This window comes from Papio anubis, chromosome 13 (assembly GCF_008728515.1).
Source record: "Papio anubis isolate 15944 chromosome 13, Panubis1.0, whole genome shotgun sequence".
Classification (NCBI taxonomy): Eukaryota; Metazoa; Chordata; class Mammalia; order Primates; family Cercopithecidae; genus Papio; species Papio anubis.
The window spans coordinates 105,750,066-105,764,272 of NC_044988.1; the positions used below are offsets into that span (position 1 = coordinate 105,750,066).

A 14,207-nucleotide genomic window follows, 5' to 3' on the forward strand; every position below is an offset into this window, starting at 1 on the left:
CTACTTGGGAGGCCAAGGCGAGAGGATCACTTGAACCTGGGAGGCAGGGGTTACGGTGAGCTGAGACTGCACCACTGCACTCCAGCGTGGGCAACAGAGCAAAACTCAAAATTAAAAAAAAAAAGCTATAAAAGATGGAGACTAGGCCGGGTGCAATGGCTAACGCCTATAATCCCAGCACTTTGGGAGGCCAAGGCAGGCGGATCACAAGGTCAGGAGATCGAGACCATCCTGGCTAACACGGTGAAACCCCGTCTCTACTAAAAATACAAAAAAACTTAGTTGGGCATGGTGGCGGGCGCCTGTAATCCCAGCTACTCGAGAGGCTGAGGCAGGAGAATGGCGTGAACCTGGGAGGCAGAGCTTGCAGTGAGCCGAGATCACGCCACTGCACTCCAGCCTGGGCAACAGAGCAAGACTCTGTCTCAAAAAAAAAAAAAAAAGATGAAGACTAAGGAATTCACTGAGATTTTATGTGAAGTATTAAAAACCATGCGGTTAATAAAAAACTTTTTAAGCTCTCCACAGCACAACCCAAGGAAGCCTCGAAGCCAAGGAAGCCCGAGTTCGTGTGGGAGCACAGCATAGTCAAGTGAGATCTGCCTGCCACCTGCCACCTGCCACCAGTGTGGACGCCGCGTGCTGCAGGGAGCCAGCAGGGCTCGCCACTGGACCAGGCCACCGTGGGACTGTACCTGGTCATGACTCGGGCGTGTGTCCGGCTGTCCATCTTACTTGCAAGGAGCAGAGCGTGACCCCACAGGCCATTCTTCATTGCAGACTCCAAAGCATCCTGCAAAAGGCATTTCAGGGGCCTTGGTGAGTTATCGGTGGTGCTCACGTGACATGAGTCAAGACAGGCGACAGGCCATGTGTCCTCACGTAGCAGCAAATACACAAACAACCCAAAGGCCTCAAAAACTTATTCACCATTTGGAGATTAAGACACGTCAGCATTTCACTATTTTCCTGAGTTTCAAAGTCCCTGCGGTAGTGGGTATTTGTAGATATTTGCTGCTTTTATCCATTTTCAGCATAAAACATAAGCACGCTAATCTCAAATAGGGCTAACCACACCGCACTGCCCACCACGCCGCCCCGTCCACTGGGAAACACACGCGGGTCAATTCCCCGGTTCTAACAGGAGGCCTCCGCGAATATCCATCAGCACAGACAGTGGCTCCAGTAAGGCAGCCTCCCCTTTCGCCAAAATCATCTAGGGTATAATTTAGGACTTCAGGCTAGGAGGCAAAAATGCTACAGTAGAGGAAGATGTTAATAAAAGCTAACAGGTTACACGACTTCAATCAGTTATAAAACATCCATAATAGACTCATACTGATCAGGCCGGGCGCGTTGGCTCATGCCTGTAATCCCAGCACTTTGGGAGACCAAGGCAGGCAGATTGCTTGAGCCCAGGAGTTCGAGACCAGCCTGGCAACATGGTGAAACCCCGTCTCTACGAAAAAAAAAAAAAAGTTAGCCCGGTGTGGCGGCATGCAGCTGTAGTCCCAGCTACTCAGGAGGCTGAGATGGGAGGATCACTTGAACCCAGGAGGTCGAGGCCGCATTAAGCAGTGATCACGCCACTGCACTCCAGCCTGGGCAAGAGCGAGATTTTGTCTCAAAAAATAAAAATAGGCCGGGCGCGGTGGCTCAAGCCTGTAATCCCAGCACTTTGGGAGGCCGAGACAGGCGGATCACGAGGTCAGGAGATCGAGACCATCCTGGCTAACACGGTGAAACCCAGTCTCTACTAAAAAAAAATACAAAAAACTAGCCGGGCGAGGTGGCGGGCGCCTGTAGTCCCAGCTACTCGGGAGGCTGAGGCAGGAGAATGGCGTAAACCCGGGAGGCGGAGCTTGCAGTGAGCTGAGATCCGGCCACTGCACTCCCAGCCTGGGCGACAGAGCGAGACTTCGTTTCAAAAATAAAATAAAATAAAAAATAAAATAAAATAAAATAAAATAAAAAATAAAAAATAAATAAATAAATAAAAGTACTGGTCAAATATGCCCTTTCTGAGTTTATCATGATATAAAAGGACGGAGAGCTCTGGGCCTATCCAATGTCTCTGCTGTTCAGGGCCACACATGCCCGTGAGACTGGCCTCTCTCCTGCTTAGCACATCCAAAGCGGACATCATGCGCCCTAGACAGGCCCTCCTGTGAACACACTGTCCCTGCTATGGACCCCCCAACCCCACTGTCCCAGAGCAGGCTCCTGTCTCAGGTCCCCCGCCTGCCCTGGTCCCCAGGCTGCTGTGGCCCCAGTCACTGGACGCTATACGCACTGGCTGCTCCCCTGCCCGTGGCCTTTCCATGCACTGCGCCTCTGACAGGCTGGGTGCGTCCTCTCAACTCCCAACGACTTCTGGGCTGTGGACTCGAGCCTGACTTTGTGAGAATGCCAAAACTCGTGTCATGCACGTCTCATCTGAGACTTGGCACACACAGCAAGGACACGGCCCGTGCTCAACACGTGCATTTATTGAATGACTGAAAATTCCATCTGCAGGTCTCCAACACTGGAAATAGTTAGAAGGAAACCCACATGAACACCTCCAGAAGGATGGCATAAAAGAGGCCGGCATCGTTCAGGAAACAGCAAGACCCGAAGCCCCACACCGCAGCGCGGATGCTCCCGAGAGGGGCCGTGTCCCTCCCCGATGGCTGCATCGCCCGCACCAGGCCCGACCCAGTGGACACCTGCAAGCGCCGGGTGCCATGATGGGGAGGCGCACCTTCTTACGGCCATACAGCAACAGCTCCCTGAACCGCTCCGTCTCTCTCTCAAGAGAGCTGGCGGCAGCCGTCGGACCACCAGTGAGGAAAGAGAGCTGGGCCTCGCCAGACTCCTCCTCTTCCACCTGCTCCACCGCCTCGTTCGTGAAATCAATCAGGTTTGCTTCATTGGGCGACTTCCCAGGAAGCCACACTGTTCTGTGGTCTCGTAACAGAAGCTCCGCAATGTCGGTCCCTACCACGGTCTGTTCGGGTCAACAGGAACAGGAAGGAGAACAATGGCTCTCAGGTGCGGACGCATTAGACCATCACAGGCACAAAGCCCCACCCTGGACACAGCCAGACCCACAACTACCCGAAAGGCTGGCAAGGCTGGACTGAAACCTCATCTCATCCCAACCGCACGTTCCCTCTCCCTCCCCACCCAGTCCTCGAGGCTCCCACAGCTGGGCACGCGGATCTAGCCCTGCTCCGCCGGGAGGCTGAGCATGCAATGCCCAAGACGAAATGAAGACCAGGAGGAAGAAACACTCTAGAAGTAAAAAGACACATACCCCATTCTGTCTGCATAGGAGAACAATAAAATTCCAAAGAAGACTTGCAGACTCTTTGTCAATTAAGTTTTCATTCTGCAAACATGTTATAGCTTTGTTCTGTGCAAAATTAATGACATCCACTTTATGGGTATCGTCTCTGTAGAAAGAACACACAGTGAGCAGTGATGTCTGCAAGGCCGGGCTCGCAAAGAAAAGCCTCAACAAGCAACATACTTGGCCAGGGGTCCCGGGAACGCCCGCATCTCCTCCTGCTCAGACGTGTGCTGCAGCAAGGCCTACGAGGAGAGGGCTGTGGGTCAGCAGCAGCCAGCGCACAGCCACCCTGCTGGCAGGCCGGCCAACCCAGGCACAGATGCTGCACGAGAGAGGAGAGGGTGGCCTGGCCCGCCCGCCCCGCCCCACAGCGGGTGAAGGTTCTGTCAAGGCTATTACATGGAACATGGCCTGTGTGGGCCACAGCCATGATTTCAAACTTTATTTTAAGCAGTGAAATCCATTTTTTCTCCCCAAATCCTGAGGCAGAACCCCAATACATGTTACAGAAGCCTGTAGAAGCTGCAGGAAGAGGCGCACGCCAGCCCCACTCACCTCGGCAGCGCCGGGCCCATACGCCACCCCGCTCCCCCTCACCTGGGCAGCACAGGGCCCACCCGCTGCATCTATCACTGAAAAGCAGCAATAAAGCGAACATCCCCAAAACGAGGACAGGAAATGCATATACGATCAAACCACGTCTAACACCAACGCAGACGCTTACAATACTGACTTTTAGGAGGACAAAGATACGACCAAACAGAAGAACAACCCTACACATTGAAAATTCATAGGAATAAACATTTTTCCAAGGACAAGCTCTGTATGTCCAGAGACAAGGTCTGGCAATGGAAGATGACAAACTGCAAAGCACAGAGTTCCCCGGGGCGGCAGAGCAGTGACACCGTGTGCCATTACCTCCATGCTGTGGACCTCCACCAAGGCCGGCTGTCCTTCTGAAGGCAGATTGGGAATCACTTTGATAAGCTGACCGCCAGGGCCAAACCTGGCACAGACATGAGGCACTGAAAATTTTTCAGGAGAAGTTGGTCTTGATGAAACTGCATTTAAGATAAATGGAAAAAGAAACCATCAGCTTGTCACTGTTTGCTGCTTCTGAGCCTAGACTTTCAATGTGCCCACACAGCTGAAATCACCGGTGAGATCTATCATGACAAACTTCCAACTCAAAGTCGGTAATTGTTTAACATCATACTTAAAAGTAGAACTGAAGTGTATGTCAGGAAAAGATAAATGTTGGAATCACTAAATATGAGAGCTATTCCCTTGCACACTGAGGAAGCTTCTGTGCCACCCTCGTGAGCCGTCCTGAGGCTCCTTCGGCGGCGCGGGCTCCTCCCGGGCCTGGCCGCGCCCGAGCTCTTTCCCTTTCACAAAACCAGATGCCGACTGTGATGACCACACAGCACCCAACAAAAAGGACAGCAAAACACCTCAAGCAAAAAAGAAAATAAGGAGCCAGGCACAGTTGCGCAGGCCTGTAATCCCAGCACTTTGAAAGGATCCAAGGCAGGAGGGCCACCTGACCCCAGGAGATAGCAACCATGACCGTGCCACTGCACTCCAGCCTGGGTGACAGAGCGAGACTGTCTCTTAAAAAAAATAATAAATCGGCCGGGCGCGGTGGCTCAAGCCTGTAATCCCAGCACTTTGGGAGGCCGAGACGGGCGGATCACGAGGTCAGGAGATCGAGACCATCCTGGCTAACATGGTGCAACCCCATCTCTACTAAAAAATACAAAAAAACTAGCCGGGCATGGTGGCAGGTGCCTGTAGTCCCAGCTACTCGGGAGGCTGAGGCAGGAGAATGGCGTAAACCTGGGAGGCGGAGCTTGCAGTGAGCCGAGATCCGGCCACTGCACTCCAGCCTGGGCGACAGAGCGAGACTCCGTCTCAAAAAAAATAAAAAAAAATAAAAATAAATAAATAAATAAATGAAAAAATGTTGTTAACTGAAACAATACTTTACGAAAGTAAGGCCGGGCACAGTGACTCACACCTGTAATCTGAGCATTTGGAAGACGAAGGACGGATCACTTGAGGTCAGGAGTTTGAGACCAGCCTGGCCAACATGGCAAAACCCCGTCTCGACTAAAAATACAAAAATTAGCCATGCATGGTGGCAAACACCTGTAATCCCAGCTACTCGGAAGGCTGAGGCAGGAGAATCGTTTAAACCCGAGATGCAGAAGTTGCAGTGAGCCGAGATCGCATCACTGCACTCCAGCCTGGGAGACAGGGTAAGACTCCATCTCAAAAAAAAAGAAAAAAAAGGAAACTCAGTCAGTCTACTGTTACATTCTGTAACTTTATATCTTTACATATATTTCTGCAATTTGCCAAGAAAAAGCATTTGAGCATCCTGGAAGGGAACTCTGACACACGACGCCTGCAGAGCGGAGTCTCCAAGGGCAAGGAGCAGCTCCCTCCTGCAAGCCTGCTGAGCTACGGGGTCTGCGATGGGGATGTGACCAGGGGCCGCCCAGAGCCTGGATGTGGGCTGTCCTCACAGTCACACTTTAAAACGCATGTTGGGGCAGCCAGGGCAGCTCTCAGGCCTTAAGCCAAACTGCAATAGAAGAGACAGCGTCAGCCCGTCCTGACACGCTCTGCCACTTGGAAGGATGGATTGGGTCGGAGCCAGGCCAGGACATCACCATTCCAACCCCAGCCCTGACTCCCGTGTTCGGATCCCGGGCTGGGTGGCCGTCCCAGTGGGGTGAGCCAGTGTCCCTCTGTCCTGCTAAGCACACACCTTGCTCCATGGCAGGCCAGACAGTGTCTGCAGGGTAGCCATACTCTGGGAAGCCGGGGCCACTGTTGAAATTGCTGCGGTAGGTGCCGTAGGTGAAATCACCATGAAAGGAGCCTGGAGGAAGCGGGGCCTCGTAGGAACTGGCAGCCACATTGTGGCTTCTGTAAATCTGACTCTTAAAAAACAAAGCAAACGGGAAAAATCAGTTCTCCAGGCACAGTGGTAAAAGTTTAGGTACACTGCAAACAGGATGGTGGTTCTAAACACAACCGTCCGCGTGTCTGTGAGGTGCCGCCGCGCACCTGGTGTGAGTGGGAACTGAGGCTGCTACGGCGGCTGGCCAGGCTGTGTGCACTGTGCAGGCTCCGTGCCGAGTGCTCACTGTGGACGCTGCGCCTGTCCACCTCTTCCCCGTAAGGGTCTCTGTGGGGATCAGGGTCGTCGTCAAAACTCCCCGTGAAGCGAGGGTCGTACCTCCAGTTGTTGTCACGTTTCTCGGGCCTAGAGGAAGCCGGGGGACAGAGGCAGAGGAATGGGAGTGCAGGAGGCCCCGTCCCCATGTGCCACGCGGCTGCCCAGGGGCCAAGACTGAGACCCCTGGGGCTGAGCCACAACACACCACACCCGACCCTCAGGGCCCTCTGACGCGCAGCTTTAGAGAAGTCCTGCGAATGCGTCTCCAGTGTGGCCACTGCTCTGGGCTGCAGGGCACGACCGCTAAGAAGGGATGACGAGAAAGAGTGAGCCCAGTCTCCCAGGTGTTCCCAGGGGTGCTGAACAGTCCTCTTGCTGAGGCCAGTTCTCCTCTAACAGTCCACGCTGGGAACCCTGGAAGGGTCTGCTCCCTCCTTCCTTTCAGACAGGAACCAAAACATCAGGCAGATGCTCACCCAAACTACCAAAGCTCTTTATTAAAACCCAGACATGAGGGCAGAGAAGCACTAGCGTGCCCTGGCTGCCCCCAGCCTCTTCCCCCCAGGGGTGCTCCACCAACCTGTCCCCGTAGGCAGAGTGCTCTCTCCTGTACATGTCGTACTCTGCATCACACCAATACCTCCGGTCGTAGGTGCGGGGGTCCCTGACTCTGGCACTGTAGTGGTAACGATCCCAGTGACCTGGATCTGTGAGCAAGGAACTAATGATTAATACAGTAACAATCAAAAGAAGAAATGCCTCAGATATCACTGAAGAAGTGACACCACCCCAGGACTTCACGCTCCAAGAACTCCTCGAGAAACCTAGCTTATCTCCTGGAAACCAGCACACCACCAGGAAGCCATGAGATCTGGAGGGCTCAAGCTACCTAAAGGCAACTGGCTGATTTTTCTCTCAATACTTAAGTGTTTTAGATTAAAAGGAAAAAATATTTTTAGAAAAGGTGCTAAAAGATTTTTTTTTTTTTTTTTTGAGACAGTCTCGCTCTGTCGCCCAGAGAGGAGTGCGCTGGCATGATCTCAGCTCACTGCAAGCTTCGCCTCCCGGGTTCATGCCATTCTCCTGCCTCAGCCTCCCGAGTAGCTGGGATTACAGGCACCCGCCACCATGCCTGGCTAATTTTTTTGTATTTTTAGTAGAGATGGGGTTTCACTGTGTTAGCCAGGATGGTCTCGATCTCCTGACCTCGTGATCCGCCCACCTCGGCCTCCCAAAGTGCTGGGATTACAGGCGTGAGCCACCGCGCTCGGCCAAGATTTCTTTAGTAAGTCCTTTTTCTTCTTCTTCTTTTTTTTAAACAGAGATGGGGTCTTACTATGTTTTGCAGGCTGTTCTTCAACTCCTGGGCTCAAGTGCTTCTCCCATACCTTGGCCTCCCTAAGCGCTGGGATCACAGGCGTGAGCCACTGCGCCCAGCTAGTTCACTTTGACGGTTGCTGCTTTTTACTAGTTAATCCCCTAACTGTAAATTTTACTACTATTTCTTCACCTTAATGTGACTCATAAGGTTTTCAAAAAAAATCTCAATATTAAAAGGTTACTTTAAAAGGGCTGTAAACAAAATGGATATACCATTTTCAGCAAGTGTTTTTAGCAAGTATTAAGAAAAAGTTCTTAAAAGGTCTTTTATCATCTTTTCTAAAGATGTCTTTTCTTCTTCAAATTTATATTTAAAACAGGGGCAAATATCAAAGAGGATGCTTGATATTTGTCAAGGGGATTCAGGGCCCAGAGCACGAGAGGTCACAGCCAGGGCAGGAGTGACGAGAGGAGGCTCTTCCTGGGACATGGCCACTGTGCCGCACACACTGCATGGAGGGCTGCAGCTGGCCGCCGCCAGGGAGTGCCCAGCTCACTGCCCGGTGGGCGTGGCCCACATCCACACTGCCCCAGGCAGCAGCTGCCAGCCTCCTGCGGTCAGGAGTGCGGGGAACGTGGCTGGTGGAACTGAGGAGATAGTTTTTCACTTCACTTCCTTTTCATCCGTTTATGTTTACGAAGGCACATGTGGACACAGCAGCTCTCGAACTGCTGGTTATGCTCTGCTAGAAAATCAGAGAAATCTGCCAATATGACAAAGATGCATTCATGCTAAGATTAAGATGAAATTCTGTAATGAAACATATCAATATAATTATTTCCAAATACAAAGTATTTCCAACTATTTTGGCTCTTGGGCAAAAACATAAAGAGACTAATAAAAGGGGACATTTCCTGGAAGTCACCAGCAGGCGCTGGCTGGCCAGGGCTGCATGTCATCAATGTCTTTTGCACAAGGCACCTGCTAAGGCCAGCTGGTTGGAGCTCCTCGACATACCTCCATAATCGTACTGGCTGGAGTAATAACTTGCATAGTAATCGCTCTGACTGCTCCATCCACTTTTGGAACTATAGTATCCTTCAGGATACCCTTGCCTGAAAAAACACACAGTGCTGTTAAAAAGCAAATTACCTATTTCTTAAAGTGTGACATCAGCCAATACAAATAATTCCCAAAGCAACAGGCATTCATCAGAGCACTTTGCTTGTACAAAAATTCCAGTTAGAAGATTCAAAACAGTGGCAAGGATGAGACTGTGGAATTTCCCACCACGCGGCTAATTCAAATTCATCTTGGCAAAATAACTCAGAGCCGTCGGCTAAAAAGAACTGACCCTTTTTGTGTTCTCATTGCTGTAGCCTAGAAAAGTCAATGCTAAAATAGGTCCTAGAATTTTTATGCTCAGCAGAAGACAAAATGGACTGAGCTTTTTTTTTTTTTTTTCTCGAGACAGGTCTCACTCTGTCGCATAGGCTGGAGTGCAGTGACACAACCTCAGCTCAACACAACCTCCACCTTCCAGGCTCAAGCGATCCTCCCACTTCAGCTTCTGAGTAGCTGGGACTACAGGCATGCGCCACCACACCCGGCTAATTTTTTATATTTTTCATAGAGATGGGGTTTCACCATGTTGCCCAGGCTGGTCTCGAACACCTGGAGTCAAGTGATCCACCCACCTCAGCCTCCTAAAGTGCTGGGATTGCAGGAGTGACCCACGCACGGTGCCTGGTCTCACTGAGCCATTCAAACCAACCTAAAATGCCAGTTTCACAGCCTCGACCACAGACCGCTGGCTGTTGGTGCTCCCTGCATGCGCACAGGGTACCCCGTCGGAGCCCCTGTGTGTGCTTCTGGAGCGGGACTCGAAGGGCCCCACCTCCCCCTCAGGTCTCCTGGAGCTGACGTGGTGTCAGAATCCTACACATACCCCAGAAAGGCTGGTTTTGTAGACCAAGCCATGATCCTGACTCTCACCACAGGAAAAGCACGAGTTAGTACAATGATCAAGTATCAGACCTTCTGGTACTGTCAAGATTCTTGAAAGGCCAGCCTGGTAAACACAGTGAGACCCCGTCTCCATACAACAATAAAAAAATTAGCCGGGCATGGTGGCACACACCTGCAGTCCCAGCTACTCAGGAGGCTGAGGCAGGAGGATGGCTTGAGCCCAGCAGGTTTCCAGGCTGCAGTGAGCTATGATGGCACCACTGCATACCAGCCTGGCTAAAAGGGTGAGACCTAAAAAGACTCTTGAAAGGCTGTAAGAGCACCTTATAATTTTCATACAATATTTCATTTTTAGAATGTGGCCCTTCCCACGCCCCTTCGGGAGACGTCACGGGAGCCGCACCCACCGTGGAGGTTGGCTGCTCGGCTGGCGCAGCACCTCTGCATCAAACGGGGCTGTTGCTGGGAGGCACGCGCCCAGCCCACTTGTCTCCTACATCCAACTGCTCAGCCACAGTAACAAGCCCACTTGTCCCCCACATCCAACTGCTCAGCCACAGTAACAAGCCCACTTGTCCCCCACATCCAACTGCTCAGCCACAGTAACAAGCCCACTTGTCCCCCACATCCAACTGCTCAGCCACAGTAACAGTTTCTCCACTTGTCCCCTACATCCAACTGCTCAGCCACAGTAACAAGCCCACTTGTCCCCTACATCCACCTGCCGAAATATTGTAATAAGCCTTACTTGTCCTCACATCCAACGTTTCAGCCACAGTAACAAGCCCACTTGTCCCCTCATCCAACTGCTCAGCCACAGTAACGCTTCTCCATTTGTCCCTACATCCAACTGCTCAGCCATTGCAATGCTTCTCCACTTGTCCCCCACATCCAACTGCTCAGCCACAGTAACAAAGCCCACTTGCCCCCACATCCAACTGCTCAGCCACAGTAATGCTTCTCCACTTGCTCCCCACATCCAACTGCTCTCAGCCACAGTAACAGTTTCTCCACTTGTCCCCCACATCCAACTGCCGCTCAGCCACAGTAACAGTTTCTCCACTTGTCCCCTACATCCAAGTGCTCAGCTACAGTAATGTTTCTCCTCCACTTGTCCTCATATCTGTCTGCCTTCAGCCACATTGTGCAACAAGCCCACTTGTCCCCTACATCCGCTCAGCCACAGTAACAAGCCCACTTGTCCCCCACATCCAACTGCTCAGCCACAGTAACAAGCCCACTTGTCCCCTACATCCAACTGCTCAGCCACAGTAACAAGCCCACTTGTCCCCTACATCCAACTGCTCAGCCACAGTAACAAGCCCACTTGTCCCTACATCCAACTGCTCAGCCACAGTAACAAGCCCACTTGTCCCCCACATCCAACTGCTCAGCCACAGTAACAAGCCCACTTGTCCCCTACATCCAACTGCTCAGCCACAGTAACAAGCCCACTTGTCCCCTACATCCAACTGCTCAGCCACAGTAACAAGCCCTGCCAACCGACAGCCTGAGTGGCCACTCCAGGGCCTGTCACATTCATGTGGGCCACAGCAGGTTCTGGAGAAATTATCTGACTCAGGGTTTCCAAGGAGCCGCTGTCTCCTCAGCCGACCTTTCCAACCCCAGTCATTCACCAGGAGCAACACAGTCTCAAAAACAAACAAGGCCGAGACGGCAGTGCCTGCGGGGATCGGACCACACCAGGCCCAAAGAGGTGAGTCCATGCCACGCGCAAGCGTGGAGGCTGAACACACGCACAAGACATGTGCTCCCCAACCAAAGCTGGGGAGGGAGCAGAGAGGACTTCCCAGAGCCTGCACAAGCCAGGGCTGAAGGCAGCCGCAGGATCCGAACACGGGAAGGAAGAGTGAGCCTGTGGGTCCGGTGACAACGTCATTCCTGTGGTGACCTGACCCCACCTCTGGTGAGAGTCCTTCTCTGTATCATGAGCCACCACTGACCTCTCAGAATCGGTTCCCAGGTGAGCCTGGCAGGGCGGCCAGCAGAAGGAAAACGGAACGGTGAGAACCTCCCTGGCTGTCTCTCCTCCGTGCTCTCGCCTCTCAGGGCCTCTAGGAAATACCTGCCCGCTCACCCTCAGCTGGACCTGGCAGGCTTTGAATCGGAACATGATCTTAACTTCAAACCCCGCTTCCCAAGTGACAGGGTGACACACAGTAGCTCAAACCCTGGGAATTTTCTCACAGTTACAGCCTCCGGAGAGGTGAAGCCTCACAGTGCCGCCTGCTTCACAAAGCACCTCCAACATCCAGCTGCACATGGCCCAGTGTGTGCCCTGGAGCCGAGTACACCAGGGCTAGCCGCGTGGGCAGAGGTTCACACACAGAAACTTTGTCTTCAGATAAGCTCCTAAAAACCTCTAAGAATAAGCAGGAAGAACCTTTCAAACACCAGTGCAGGTACAAAGTCTTCACTAATAACTAGTTTTTCTCTATTACCAAGTTTAAGAAGCAACACCCCCTGGCTGGGAGCCTCTGCCTGTGAGACAGTCTCTCCTCAGATCTGACAAGGAGCAGGTGCAGCTAAGGCCCTGGAAGGCGCAGCCTAGCGCGGTGGCCAGGACGATGCCCACCCCTCGCAGGGCTCTGCGCACCTCCTGAGTGGAGATGAAAATCAACAGCGGCCTCCTCGGCTCTAGGGCCCGGGAGGACTCTGACCTGGCTTAAGGGCCTACTCAGCTGAAGGCACAGTGCCACAGGTCTTTCCAAACCCCTCTTCTGTAATGGCAAACAGAGGCATGGCTGGCCTTCAATCAGAGGAGGCAACGTCAAGGAGAAACATAGGCTGGACGGGCGCAGTGGCTCATGACTGTAATCCCAGCACTTTGGGAGACCAGGGCAGGAGGATCCCTTGAGGTCAGGAGTTCGAGACCAGCCTGGGCAACATAGTGAGACCCTAGTCTCTACAAAAAACAATGAACAAAATTAGCTGGGTTTGGTGGGGCATGTCTGTAGTCCCAGCTCCTCGGTGGGCTGAAGTGGGAAGATTGCCGGGGCTCAGGAGGTCAAGGCTACAGTGAGCCAAGACAGCACCCCTACACTCCAGCTTGGACAACAGGGTGAGACCTGCCTCAAAAGACAAAAAAAATAAGAGGAAACACAGGCTTTCAGGCCCTGCTTTCTGTAGCCAGCTGGACAGGTCTAAGAATTAAGTCACCCCTGTGACCAGTCCTCCCAGGCCTCTGCAGACCTGTGAAAAGCTGCCGTGTCTCTGGGGAGCCCGGACACCCCATTAGCAAATGGCCGGACCAACAGACGAGCCCCGGCCAGAGGGGCTCCAGGACAAGTCAGAGGTTGCTTCTTTGCAGCCCTGAGCAGGGTCTGGCCCGAGCAGAGGTGGGGCCAAACGCTAACTGACCAGCACAGCCAATGACCACCCGGGGCAGTGTTTAATTTCATTGAAAAACACATCCTACAATTTGTCCATACCGAGAAAATGTAAACATACGTTAGATAAGTTTGTATAATTCTTCAGAAATACAGAACTTTTCGAGCCACTGTTATCCCCATAGCAAGCAACACAGTCATGGGTCTGAGTGTGACAGAGGGGCAGCCAGGGTGGGCATGGCCGCACCTGGGAGGTGGCCGTTCCGAGGAGTGGCTGGCTCGGGAGCTGGGCCGCTCGGGCTCGGGGTAGCGGTAGTTCTCGGCGTACGCAGATGCAGCACTGTCATAGGGCCTGTATCGAGTCTCGTAGAGGCCGTAGACATCCTGTGGGAGGAAGCATTTGGGTAGGATTAGATACCAATCAAGAGCAAGCTCGTTCGACAGCCAGCCTGAGCTGCAAACATCGCAGACGGCTGCTCCCCAGTGGGACTGAGTGTGGCCCTTCCCTCATGCACAACCACACAGACCTCCAAAGTACCACAGGCAGCGGGGCGTCCTAAGACCCACAGCGCTGGCCCTGTTCACGAGACCCCTGGATGGACCCAGGGCACCAGCATGTCAGCAGACAACCCCAGGGGCCTGTGGCGACTTCTGGAAGGGGCTGTTAGGTTTCTGCTTCCTGACGAGTCCAGTGTGGAGATGCCATGATTTGAACAACCCCCGTGTCCTGCTTCAGATGCCGCCACCATGAAGTCAGAGAACCAGGGTCCCAGTGAACAGAGCCACAGCCAGGAGCAGCCTCTAAAAGTGGACCGTGCTTTATTCTCGGGAGGCTTCAGCCCCATCACCAACCACTTCGTGGCCACAGATCTGTCCCCAAGCGGGCCACGTGGACACATGAGGATCTGCAGACATGCAGTGCCCTGGGCACATGCCAGAATTCATGTTTAGGGGCCTCAAAGCCTCGAGGCTACCGCTGGATGGCAGGCAACGTGAAATCCCAGCAAAGCGGACTCGTCCTTGGCCACCCAGACACCACAGCAA

General features: G+C 52.8%; 1 protein-coding gene across 10 annotated transcripts in view; it reads right to left on the minus strand.

The window, feature by feature from the left end:
- The window catches only part of SEC16A (SEC16 homolog A, endoplasmic reticulum export factor), a 46,455-nt gene that overhangs the window by 21,085 nt on the left and 11,163 nt on the right, over positions 1-14,207 (minus strand). For 9 of the 10 annotated variants that reach the window (XM_009187839.4, XM_009187834.4, XM_009187833.4 and 6 more), the window contains 10 exons: positions 13,411-13,547; positions 8,863-8,960; positions 7,105-7,231; positions 6,413-6,611; positions 6,111-6,285; positions 4,253-4,395; positions 3,515-3,576; positions 3,299-3,437; positions 2,744-2,989; positions 696-793 (listed from right to left, as the gene is read on the minus strand). In XM_009187839.4, coding sequence (XP_009186103.2) covers positions 696-793; positions 2,744-2,989; positions 3,299-3,437; positions 3,515-3,576; positions 4,253-4,395; positions 6,111-6,285; positions 6,413-6,611; positions 7,105-7,231; positions 8,863-8,960; positions 13,411-13,547 — 1,424 coding nt within the window. Of the gene's footprint in view, positions 1-695; positions 794-2,743; positions 2,990-3,298; positions 3,438-3,514; positions 3,577-4,252; positions 4,396-6,110; positions 6,286-6,412; positions 6,612-7,104; positions 7,232-8,862; positions 8,961-13,410; positions 13,548-14,207 lie in introns of those variants that run through there. The other variant, XM_021927044.2, reaches the window with a different exon arrangement.